Below are 13041 nucleotides of genomic sequence, written 5' to 3'. Positions count from 1 at the left end.
TGTATACAAATAATATATGTATATATAAAAATGAAAATAATATCTTTATTGTTATTCAAGACAGTTATTGAATATTGCAATTTCTCTTATATTGTGAAAGCAAAACTAAACCATTGAGACATTTTTTTTCTTTTCAGAGTGTCATGTATCATACATTTGCAGCAACAGGCAACACAAACAAGTAATTTCCCTACTACAAATGACAGTTTAGTCAAGTTAATGATTGAACCCTTTATGGAACTTCGATACTTCAAAACAAACAATAAAGGTTATAATTTAGGCGAGAACGCTCAAAGAGGAATTCTAATTTTACTGTCATTGTTCTGTCACTGAATCTGAGTTATGTGTTTTCCTGAGTAAACGCATTATTATGGTTGTGTCCTGTCAATCACCAACAGCCTGAGGCCAGACAGGAAGTTTGCCCCATCTCTCAAAACACAACAGTTTTTAACCTTTACCGGTACAGAGGACTGCATTGTGGAACAATTCACAATAAGGTCATGTGACCCACCAGTTGACAACCAGTGTTTTAAAAGTCAAAGTCACACTATTGTAACCATGTGATCTATATTCACTGATCTATTTTCTGAGAAGTATTTACCCTATTCATGTGCTTTGTCCTGATTTCATTTGTAAATAACATTTAATTGTCTCTATTATCCCGAGAAAGACTTTAGAAAAGCAACATCTCACTCCCATGGACTCATTCCTGTGTTGTGTTATAAATCAGCTCCCAAAGCCCTTAGTCAGGAGAACTACACACTCAGTCCATGTGAGTGGCTCTGTTGCATCAGCCAAGAAGAGTGGAAAACGTCTCCAACATGCAAAGAGGCTGACTGCATCTTTATGAGCCCACAGACACAATCTGACTGGAACATGTGGTTTAGATCTGATCACGTGCCGGACCGAGGCCAGTTCAAGCAGCGCTGCACAAGGATCACTCACTGCACTGCAGCGATGAGAAACACATGGCAGTTCAAACTCCAGCCACGGTTTCAGTCGTGTCCTTTCTCGTGGGAGTTTGTGTTCCCAAGCCAGCAAACAATGGCACACTATTCATTCAGCTTTTCAAGCACTGGTGAGAATCCCAAACTGGTGTTAGCGGTAAATTAGATAGTATGAGGACTAATGTGGTGAACGACCGGAGGGAACTCATTTGTCAGCAAGAGACAGTGATTTTGAAAAACCTGTGGATTTCACAACTAGATAGATAACATTAACTTCAATATACTGACACTGACAAACTTAACGAACCACTCCCTGTTAAGATGAAAAGCTATGCAGATGTTGTGTGTTGCTGATGATCAATAATTAATCATATTTAATATTATTAATATATTATTATAATACTTGAGAGTCAAATTCCATTTACAGTAGCATCTATAGCTACAGCCCAGTTCTGACTCCCAACATTGTATCCATTCATTCACAAACTTTTCACCACACAATTGAATTAAGCTCTTCTAGCACCACCAGATCTAACCCCGGTCTGCAATAAGACCACACCAGGTCTAACCTTATGCTAAACAGGTCTAAACAGGACAAACCATGACTAGTTCCACACATGGATTAATCCAAAACATATATAAAATTGTCTCTAAATGCTGTAACATGAACAGAATTGCAGAAGACCCGGAGTACCAAGCAGCCACCAGAGGCACACTGTTGTAATTCTATGCTGATACCATATTTTTTATGAAGATTTTCTTTAAATAAAAAAAAAAAAGTAGTATAAACGAGTAACTGTGATTGAGATAATCATAAAACTTAACGATTTGAAGCCACCTACAAAAACAATCTACATATTTGCTAGATTGAAACAATGCAATAAAGACTTCACTGTAAATGCAGCATCTACTGCTATCGTATTATTGTTTTACTACTGTTACTGTTAAGGTGTTTACCTCTGCTCTCAATAAGTGGCTTGTTAATAACTTGCTGACTCAGTTCTGACCTTCCACCTGACACACAAAGCTATTACTCCCTGTGAACAGCTGGCTAATCCCTCGGCAGTGATCCCACACTGAAGCCGTGGACAGTGGACACTCCGGCTGCGTAGGGGGTGTAAATTTGTGCTGTGTAGTGTGCACTAGAAAGTGACAGGACAGACGTCTCAGACCCCTGCCATGGTGTGACTGGCGACAGCTATCCACATCCGAGTGTCTGCGTCTGCTGTTTAAGACCACGCTCACTTTTTTAACAGTTGAACTAAAAATACTTGGCTGCATGCCACGAGAGGAGAATGTAGTGATGACACGATGCATTTTAGCACCTACCAGACGATGAGGAGGCCCCGTCCAGTGATGCCACTTAAGAAATACAGTATCATGTGACATCATAACAAACCAAAGAGTTAATTGTTTAATATTGAGGATGAGCACACTTGAGCCTTGATGTTCCAGCAGGGGTGGTTGTGTTTTGCCACTCCTTTTGATTATTTATTTCAAAAACAGGGAATCAACCATGGACTTATGTAGCCCCTGCCCTCTATCTGAAGGGAAGGGGCCTTGAGATATGACATAAAATTCTTAAAGTCAGCCTATTCTTCCCTCTCTATTACCTAAGGGCTAGAGGCTATTTATGCACTAGATACAGCAGCTCAACCTTTCACAAAAACTTTCTCTCAACATTGTCCCCTGCCTGTTATTTCTGTCCATTCTCCCAAACGCCAGCACAGATAATGCACATCGCCATTCTTGTTGGAGATTAGGCCAAGTAGGATATTGTGTTAGGGATTGAGGAGGGCTGAATGAGCTGGGAGCAGGGCTAAAGCTACAGGCCCGCAGTGGCTCCCCGGGGCGACGCTCGCTGGGACAGTCAAAGAGGAGCAGCGCTGATCTGTCCTGACACTGTTGTGGAAGAGCTGCTGGGCTGTAAGGGGCACGGAGGAAGCTCTTAGAGGTTCACACGGCCGGAGTACTTTCACTCACTGTTTTGTTGCTACGTGTGTGCAACCCATGCATTAAGTTTGGCAATATTTTTTTTTAAGGGTCTTCGTCGTCCAGGAATTTTCCACTGTAGTCAATATTTCAACTAAACTGGGCAATAAGATGTAAAATCAATTGGTGATCTAAATCTCATACATTTCAATTATTAATAAATATCCTCTTTTTTTCTTTCTTTGAAGTTGTTACAGGTATATTAAATTGACACTAGTTTAATGCATAATATATGGCTTCAGTTATCTAGGCTCGGGGACGATAACAAAAATATTCGTTTCATGTTTTTAAGCTGTATTGTATTTGCTCGAGACCGAGTGACCGGTCCAACCTGTTCCTGAATCAGCACAAAGCCACGGTGTCCCATTTACAAAAGTGTAAGAAGAACCTTTGTAAAATACATAGGTGGCTGCTCCGAGGCCAAGCATATGTTTTCTCGGGCTCGCGAGTGGAGGTGTGTCATGTGTGAAAGGGCTGAGCTTACACACCCAGTTGGTGACCTCCGTGAACTTTAGTGGCTGCTTGGCTTCACCTTGGTCATGGGAAGATGTCCACTCAGCTCTCTGCAAAAACATGTAGAGGGAACCACATATTTATAGCGAAAACAAACAGATGATAAGTCCAAATCAGTCATCTGTTTGGATTAATTTACTCACAGTGAGGGTTGGCCGATGTTGAAGGAAATGAGGTCATGCAGGTTGTGAGATGCTTATGCACAACACGAAGTGGTACTATCATGCTAATTTCCCGACTGTGTCAAGTGGTGCAAGCCCTTTCTAGCTCGTTCAGTCACACTTTGCTGTTAACTAAGAGCAAACAGGGAAACAAAGTAAGCCAGTTTCTCACACACAATGGCAAAAATGTCTCCAGTCCAGTGTTTCATCAGCACACAATAAGCTCAGTGCTTCGAAATCATTGCTTTGACCTGAGTCACTTGGAGCCACGTGAGAGGGTCGATACGAGCTGGAGATGGTATCACAGCAGGGTGTAGACTTCTGTGTCAGGCGTTTGGTTTCCACTGTCAAGATGTAAAGACACACAATAGAGACAGGTTTATAGCAGAAACTATAGGCGGTCAAACCTGCTCTCTGCAAGTTTGTAGTATGTATGTATGTATGTATTCCTTAAAGGTTCAGTCTTGGATGCAGTCCATTGATTTCCCATTATAAGGTGGAAAAGAGTATAGAAGAATAAATACTTCAGAGCCTACATCTAAATTTTTAAAACACGCTCCATATTTTCCAATGGTCCAGGAATTCATCAAAATTGCATTCATGTAACCGTGAAAAAATCTGCATGGAATAAATGACACTATAAAATTGTATATTCTGTGTGTTTAGATATACAATAAACTGTAGATTTCCTCCCAATGGAAGAACTCTCAAGAACCATATTGAGGCACTACACAGGTGTCTCCATTAATGGTTCTTTTATTTGGTAAAATGTAAGTGTTGCTCATTTAACTCCTTCAAAGACTTAATCCTGTTTAGGAGCATTTCCATGAGAGTGCGGCGCTGAACTGCTTGTGCTCTTCTAAGGAGTGTGCCAGATGCCCTCCTTTCAGGGGCCCTGATATTCAAATCACAGCAGCTGGGAAGTGCAATTGTAGGAGGTGAAGTAATGGTCCGAGACTGTGGAGTTTGTCAAGTTGGGGGTGGGGTGTCTAATGTGGCACACGTCTATTTTCAAAGCCTCTTGTATTTGAGTGCCGCTTACTGAAGTTGTGGGCTTGGCGTTTCTTTCAGGCCTAATGCCATGAAGCTAAACGTGAATAAAAGCAAAGAGCGGGGGTGGCATGTGGCGGGAGCGACAGCAGGTTGTCCCCCCCACAGGCACTGATGCTGCAGCAGCCAGGGGCCGAGGCAGGGAAGCACACATGTCACTTGTGAGTCTGACATTATTCTCTTTGTCTCTATGTTGGTAATGTATTCTGCCCACATTCAGTGCCAAGACGTGATTCCTCAGTATGCCTCCACATATGCTGACCGTGACATTTTAGATGGATGAGTGATGTTTGTTTGAAGACGTTCAAAAGTGAAGAATCATAGAAACAGAATGATTCAGAATAATGTTTGTTTGATGTGTTCCATAGTGTCATTGGTTTAAGCCTTTAAGCATATAGGCCACTTTCTGAAGTGTGGCCAAAAGGCCCTTTTAAACCTTAGTACCATCCACATCTTTAACAAATGACTGCTGTTCCAAAGTGTTTATCTATCACATGTATTTATTTCTCCTGTTATTGATCATATTTCTGGGGACTTTGCTGATACTCATGAAGCCACCAGGCCATTAAATTTGATCCTATATTCAGAGGAAAAGGGGTACTATGCACACAGAGAATACACACAATAGCCTATTGTTAATCATCCCCTTAAGGATTTGTTAAGAAGTTAAGAAGTCATATCAGCCCAATATAGAAAATTCATGGCTCGGTCATTTGTAGTTTAGGCCTACTAAACTACTAAAAAAATCCGAAAGATGCTGAGGTTACAATCGGGCAACAATAAATATTATTATTTTTATTATTTTTTATTATTTTTTATTATTATTATTATTATTATTATTATTATTATTATTATTATTATTATTATTATTATTTTTATTGTTATTATTATTATTATTATTATTATTATTATTATTATTATTATTATTATTATTATTATTATTATCATCATTATTATTATTAATACTGAAAATGAAGAGCATTCATTCATTCATATGCAGGATGTACAACTTTCTAATCAAATAAACTACCTTGTTTGTTGAAGAAGACTGGATAGATACAGACAAAGAACACACCTTGAACGTGAGGAATGCCATCGTATATAAGCCAAGTGCGCCACCGTGTGTCGTAATATGAACATTACAGTTATAACTTTTAAGACAAAATGCTGTGTGTCCAAAGTTAATTTTCATGCGACCGTAAACAATACAACATTAAAAGTATGAACAAAGTGTAGAGTAATACAAATAAATATTCTGTTCACTAAAATGTATTTTAAAGTTCTGCAATCGATTCGTTTGGCTCGATTGGCTTTGCCTTCAGAGCAGAAACAGCAACGCAGACGGAATCATAGCAATACATTTTGGAGCTGGTTTTTTTCAGTTACAAAAATATGGACAGATTGGCTTCCTTTGGAAGTAAGTCCTATCCTTAGAAGATAAAGTATATGTAATTTGTTTGCTTTAACCTATTTTATGATTGCTATTATAGGAAAAGTAAACACAGTTAGCCTTGTGTGCTAACGTATGCTAGCCTCTGTTTGTGTTTTTTTTCTACTTTTAAACGCACCTAGCTTACAATCAAGCTAAATAAATGTTCCTAGCCATGAACTTATTAAACGACTTGTGCAGCAGCTTTAATAGCACTTTCAATGACAACAATGCTGTACCGTGTGAATCTCGTTGCAGATGATCCGTTTGATAAACCTCCGTGCAAAGGCTGTTCATCTCATCTCACTGAACCTTATATTAAATGTGCAGAGTGTGGCCCGTCTCCGTTTCTTATTTGCCTCCAAGTAAAAAAATAATAAACTAAATATTGTATTTGTTTTAAGTTTCTGCAAATGATTAACGTGCAACTTCTGTTGTTGTAGTGTTATACCAGAGGGTTTGAATTCAAGAAGCATCAGAGTGATCACAAATATGAAATTATGGTATGTTTCTAGTCTCTTAATCATATCAGAAAGATAAACGATAGACATGCACCATTGGCGAGCTGATGTTTTTTTTTGTCTTTCCATACCTTATTTTCTCAGACTTCAGACTTTCCTGTGCTGGAGCCTGGATGGACAGCGCAGGAAGAAATGGCTCTTTTGGAAGCGGTTATGGATTGTGGATTTGGAAACTGGTGAGTTGTGGTACAAAACATGCAACACAGAAGTTTATCTATTTGACCATTTGAGCCATAACATTTTTCAGGTTGGTCAGCTGACCTACTTTTGCTCCATAATGTTGCTGAACCTAGACCTGACCAACTGCAGTATCACACAAATTGAAATAATTTAAACAAAAAAACATTTGGGCATTGTGGATTGAAGTGTCAACATGCTTTCAGAAAAAAAAAAAAAAAATAGTATTTTGCTGTGACTAAAATCTGTAATATTTGTCATTTGTTATGTACTTGACTAGATGCAAGTAATCTTGAATCTGTCTCCACAGGCAAGACGTGGCATATCAAATGCGCACAAAGACTAAAGAGGAGTGTGAAAGCCACTACATGAAGAATTTCATCAATAATCCACTGTTCTCCTCCACCTTACTCAGCCTGCAGAAAACGAAAGACTCACATTTTGCAGATACTGCAATTCCCTTTAAACGTAGGTATCTTCTTTAACACATCTCCTCTATTGATTGATTCTTTTCTCCGTATCAAAATGTTTTATTTTCAGGTTACAGGCATTTATTACTGTAGCAAAAGAACTTGCATGAATCTGTAGAAGGCTTTATCTCTCCATCTGCAGCACTGTTTGGGTGTTTAACAAACATTCTCACTCTTGTCCAAAAAGCTGCTGGTCCCTCCTGGAATTTTGTTCAGCTTCTGGCATATGGCTAAATTTAGGTTCAGATTATTTGATCTGAACTATTTCAGCAAAAGACTAAGAGAGACTAAAGCCCACATTGAAACCTTAAGGGTAGAGTACATAGATTTTAAGCATCATGCTTAAAGGACATCACTTTTTTTTTCTTCTGTAGGATAAAATTATTTTTGCCTCATAGAAGTATCTTGTAAAAGTAGTAATTTGGGCGGAAAAATCAGGCTGATGCATGAAGTTTGCGTCATATTATGATTTGTTGATGTTGTGCATGGTCAAAACGGGTTTGCCGTGATGCTAGAAAAGCCCATTTTGTCACATTGTAAAAAAATACAAAATTAGGTATAGTTCCTTTTAAGTATTGTATGTTTTTGATTTATAGCCACAGATGATCCGCCTCGTCCCACATTTGACTCTGTGTTGTCTCGAGATATGGCAGGCTACATGCCTGCAAGAGCAGACTTTATGGAGGTGAGTTCAACAGCTGTTAAAATAGCTTAACAAAGTAATTTTCAATGTTGACTCTGTAACAATATTGTCATTATTCCTGTCAAAACAACTGCTATGTCTATTTTCTTTCCTCTAGGAGTTTGACAACTATGCAGAATGGGACTTGAAGGATATTGACTTTGTGGATGATGACTCTGATGTCTTACGAGGTGGGCTTAAATTGGCCTTGACATTTACAAAACAATAACAAAATGTTTCAGTTGTCATGGTTTATGTTGCTAATTTCAGCATTAAAGCTGGCAGTCGTTGATATCTACCATTCCAGATTAAGAGAGAGGCAACGAAGAAAAAAGTAAGTGTTTATTTAATTTAAAGATTGATGCTTGCCACTTGCTACTTGTAATGAGCCTTGTTTATCACTAGAGGGCATTGTATGTATTTAACAATATGCACTACGACTGAAACCATTTTTTTTTTTACATCTTAGTTCATGTTCAGGGACCATTTTGTCAATTCCGTTTTTGTGTCAAATCCTTTACTTGTTGCTTTGTTACACCTGCCTGAATCAGGGCTGTAATGAATCCTTCTCTAAATCAGCGTTAACGACTGTGTGCTCTCCAAGCGCGTAGGAATGGCACTTCAGGATCGTCAGGCATCTTGACATGTCTGGTCCACTGTAAAGCTTTCTATGTTCATGAAAGAAGATCTTCAAAGGGGTTATGACATTTGAAATACTTCAGTTCAGATAGCTCTCGCACACGTGATTTTGGAAAAGTCTGATCTAACATATGAAGTTATAAAAATAAACATTTGATGAATTCAATTTACATATTTTTAATGTGCATCATTTTAATTTTTTTCAGAATTATCCGCGACCATGGCCTCATCAACTTGCGTAAATTTCAGAGTAAGTAATTAGGGTTACACACTTGGGTTGGCTATGACGGTACTCCCAACAGTCTGTGCAGGCATTTGATATTTACCAGACAAATTGTTAAAGGCAGTTTCTATGGGCGCATGCAAACATGTCCAATGTAATAACCAACACTAACCCCAGTGGTGCTGGAGTGTGGCAGCTGACAGAAGCGTGTATTTACTATCAGGCCGGGAATAGTCTCCAGAGTCTGTGTGCCATGGTGTAAATGTTTCGTGTGAATAGAAACCATGCCATGACTGCTGGTATATATAATATGCTGTCTTTTATTGATCCACCTGTCACAGGTTGGTTTTCCACAGGGTTCAGGCTTGAGTGCAGCCTGGCTATGAATGGATTTGTCCAATTAAGGCTGGTTGTTGTCCGCTGACTCAGAAAACAGCCCCACATGTTGCTGTGAGAATTTGTGGTTTGGGAGTTCAAGAGTTCTCCTCATGTTTTATTTATGTATCCTCCAGCCTCCCTTTCCTTCGTCTTATCTCTCCGGTCTTTCAAGACAAAAGCGGGCTTGCAGTCGCCCCGGAGCTGCAGACCGTTGTCATGGAGACTGTCAAAGATTGTCTCTGTGGGCAGAGTGTGTACATGTGTGCTTGTGTGTGTGTTCATGTGCTGAGCCCTGGAGGCTCACGGTATCATGTCTCCGTTATTGCTGGAGGCACACTGGCCCCTGTTGTGGCTTGCGGCCGATGTGTGAGGTTCTGAAGCAGCTTGTTATATGAAATGAGTCACACTCTGCTTTTGCATGTGTTTGTTTGTTAGTTGTGTGCTGCTGTTATTCAGGCACTAAAGGCCTGATCAACTGCTCCATAGAGATGTGCCCTTTTCATCTCTATGTCCACTCATTTGCATGATTTCATGCATTAGGCCGGTGTATGGCAACTGCTAATTAGCACTCGCAGTTAAAAGCACTGATGGAGAAGATTGGGCTCAGCTCTGCCAGCACACACAGCCCCTCCTGTCACACCCACACAACAGCTTTCTCTCCTTCCTTGACACTTGTCTGTTACTCAGCAACACGCCAATACTTGGATGAACACAACTCGGCTCTTGTAGAGTGTGTGTCATTTTTGGTGACACTGTAGATATTTTTAGTCATGTAGGTAAAATAATAAGAAATTAAAACGTACAAAAAAGCCTCCATTCCAAAATAACAGCCCCATGGGCCCATAATGAGCGTAGCTAATCCTCAATTTCTAGTATGAAAAGTTGATGCACCACAGGAAACATTCATGTAAAACATTCAAGAACATGCAGCAGAATGACCTTTTATAAAGATCTTTTTTTTTTTTCAAATGTATAAAAGCAAAAAGAGAAATGGCACTAGCAGCTCTTAAAGCACATAAAATATCTTCCTATTCTCCTGAAACCTCCTGAGATCTCAAGCTAGTGGTGTCTGATATTTGATATTTTTGTGTTATATTTGTCTGTAGCTGCTGCCTACTCACTCTGCTGTTCCTCTTTTTCCTTCTGTCTTAGTGCTGGAGCGATGTTACCCAAAAGAAGTGCAAGATATGTACGACGCAATGAGACGATTCGCTCGTGTAGTGGGACCAACTGAACATGATAAATTTATTGAAAGCAATGCCTGTAAGTATTCGAAGACTCCAATCCATAAGAGTTGGCAGGAAAAAATATATAAAACAAGTCTGCTGTTTGTGTTTTTAGTGGAGTTCGAGTTGAGAAAGGAGATCCACCGCCTGCAGGAGTACAGGAAAGCAGGAATCAAGTCTTTCTGCAGTGAGTTGTGCTTGACCTTTGCTACTCATCTGTCATCAAAGCTGTTTCATTCTGCCTACTTTGGCAGGACAGTGTTTTATAATGCAGGGACGTATGTTGGCCAATAAATGTTTCAACAGTTTTATTTGAGAATTGCTTGGAATGATGAATGCATAATATATAGCAGTTGCTTCTCTGAACCTCCCTTCCCTGTATATCTGACTGCCTCACTGATTATGTCCAGGTTGACCCTCTTGTCTCTTTGCATCTAGGCGCCAAGGTGTACGATCGAGTAAAGCGTGTGCGAGAGGAGGAGCGCAGGAAGAGGACCATGCTTTCCGACATGCTGCAGTACATCCAGGACAGCCGGGCCTGCCAGCAGTGGCTTAGCAAACAAGCTGCTATGTGAGAGCTCAAATTCCTTGTTGTTACCAGAGTGTTTGGGGAGGGCCAGGGGAAGGGTGACCTACTCCTACGGTTACCTCTGTTTTATTTGTCTTTAATCTTCATAATCTGTGTTTTACTCAAGTATTTTCAGCTTGTTTAAACCGGTTACCGTATTTTCCGGACTATAAATTGCTCCGGAGTGTAAGTCAAAATGAAGAAGAAAAACAACATAAGTCGCACCAGTCTTGGCAACTACCTGGGCATGGAGGCGTAACTGCACCGTTGACAAGCCTCTCCAGTCCGCATGTTGTTAAAGCAACCATTTGCATACTTGTTCCTCTAGCCATCTAGCTTTTAGGCTGCGATTAGCTTTTTTTGTTTTCTTCATTGCAATAAGAGTAACCTCCACTTTCATCAGTCCCTCACAAGTTTCTTGCTCACTCCGCACTTTCCTTCTGCTGCTCCATTATCGTTTCTTAAAGAAGAACTAAGTAACTTGTTTACCTTTCTAAATCCTTTTTGTAGTCCCTCTGGGGATAATACAAGTGTTAATGTGATGATTAGGGGGTCTTTCATCTCCCCCTGGTGTCTCTGGCCAGAAAACCACCCTTGCAACTTCCCTGCCTCTGGGTCGGAGGCGCAATAATAGAATCACAAAGAATCTAACAAGCTGACGGCGGGATAGCGCCACTTAAACAGTATTTACAGCCAGGTTTGAGTGATAAAAATGATCTCCATTGTGTAATTGAGTTGTGGCACAATGTACAATATCCCTCTCTCTTTTTGTCTTTTCTGTCAGCATAGTATCTACTCTCACGGACAATTAATGAGTAAAAAACAAATGCAACATGCTACGACACCTGCAGTGATGCTTATGGCCTCTAGAGGCATGAGTTACTTAGTTCTGCTTTAAATCTTCAGTGGTACACAACAAACATTGGGGGGTTATATATTTTGATATATAAGTCGCACCCCAAGCCAAACTATGAAAAAAGTGCAACTTATAGTCTGGAAAATACGGTATTTTGCTCTTGTGGTAAAGTTTATGCTTTTGTTTCCCATTATAGTGATGCAGGCATTACTCCAGTTGTCACGCCACTCCCAGTTACAGGTAAAAATGATGATTATTTTTCTTAATCACTGCCCCAGTCACATTCATAAGTATTTTGCATGTTGCACTTTACAAAATAACAACAGTTATGTTTGCTAGAAGTCTTTTCTGCCCTTTCTGATGCTCTGCATGTTATCCAAAAATGTTTTGACTCTTGGTCATTGTTTCACAGTATCAGGTAGGCGCAGTGCCCCTCCCCTGAACCTCACAGGACTGCCGGGAACAGAGAAACTCAATGAGCGAGAGAAAGAGGTACTTATCACTTGTCTGCGCCTAATGGCTCACAGTGGCCTCATAAAAGCAAAGGATGCATTACACTCTGTACAATGTAGTGCTTCGGTTGGATAAACACTTACAGCTATTCAAAAAAAGAAATACAGATCCAATTTACTTAAATGTCCACAGATATTTTAGCATCCCTTAGTGACCGCGTGTTGTTTTGTGCTTGTAGCTGTGCCAAGTGGTGCGTCTGGTGCCAGGAGCCTACCTCGAATATAAGCAAGCCTTACTGAACGAGTGCAGGCGGCAAGGGGGACTACGGCTCGCACAGGCCAGAGCGCTAATCAAGATCGACGTCAACAAGACACGCAAAATATACGACTTTCTCATCAAGGAGGGCTACATCACTAAAGCCTAGAGACATGGAGGACGATACTGTGGACATGCTGTTGTTTAATCTGTAACAACACTATTTAGAACATACAGTATGTGGAGCCCAGTCTGTGGTGTCTCAGTGAGCGACACAGTGACTGGTGCATCATTGACGCGTGGGCTCGTGTTGTGGTAGAGCTGTGATGATAATTGTCCGGGCAGGCAGCGGGTCACTGGACTCTGATAGTTAATCAGAGCAGAGAGCTGAACCGCAGTAACGGGTCTGATTAGGACACAAGATCCAGGCTCTGATGATAAGGACGCGTCACCGGCAAAACCAGAACGCAGCGTTGGGATTACAGAGGAGCATTAAAAGAA

At 40.3% G+C, this 13041-nt stretch overlaps 1 protein-coding gene across 1 annotated transcript; it reads left to right on the top strand.

The window, feature by feature from the left end:
* Nucleotides 1-5975: 5975 nt before the first annotated feature.
* Nucleotides 5976-12736, top strand: tada2a (transcriptional adaptor 2A). The gene is made up of 15 exons (XM_079564890.1): nucleotides 5976-6080; nucleotides 6351-6457; nucleotides 6536-6595; nucleotides 6698-6789; nucleotides 7101-7258; nucleotides 7857-7945; nucleotides 8061-8133; nucleotides 8213-8276; nucleotides 8788-8831; nucleotides 10335-10445; nucleotides 10524-10595; nucleotides 10847-10979; nucleotides 12029-12072; nucleotides 12245-12324; nucleotides 12524-12736. The coding sequence occupies exons 1-15, from the start codon at nucleotides 6056-6058 to the stop codon at nucleotides 12707-12709; spliced, it is 1338 nt and encodes a 445-aa protein (XP_079421016.1). The 5' UTR covers nucleotides 5976-6055; the 3' UTR covers nucleotides 12710-12736.
* The last annotated feature ends 305 nt before the right edge of the window (nucleotides 12737-13041 follow it).

The sequence above is a fragment of the Gobius niger genome, assembly GCF_951799975.1.
Source record: "Gobius niger genome assembly, chromosome: 1".
Classification (NCBI taxonomy): domain Eukaryota; kingdom Metazoa; phylum Chordata; class Actinopteri; order Gobiiformes; family Gobiidae; genus Gobius; species Gobius niger.
The sequence above is the reverse complement of the archived record's forward strand: the minus strand, read 5'-3'. Positions and strand labels throughout refer to the sequence as shown.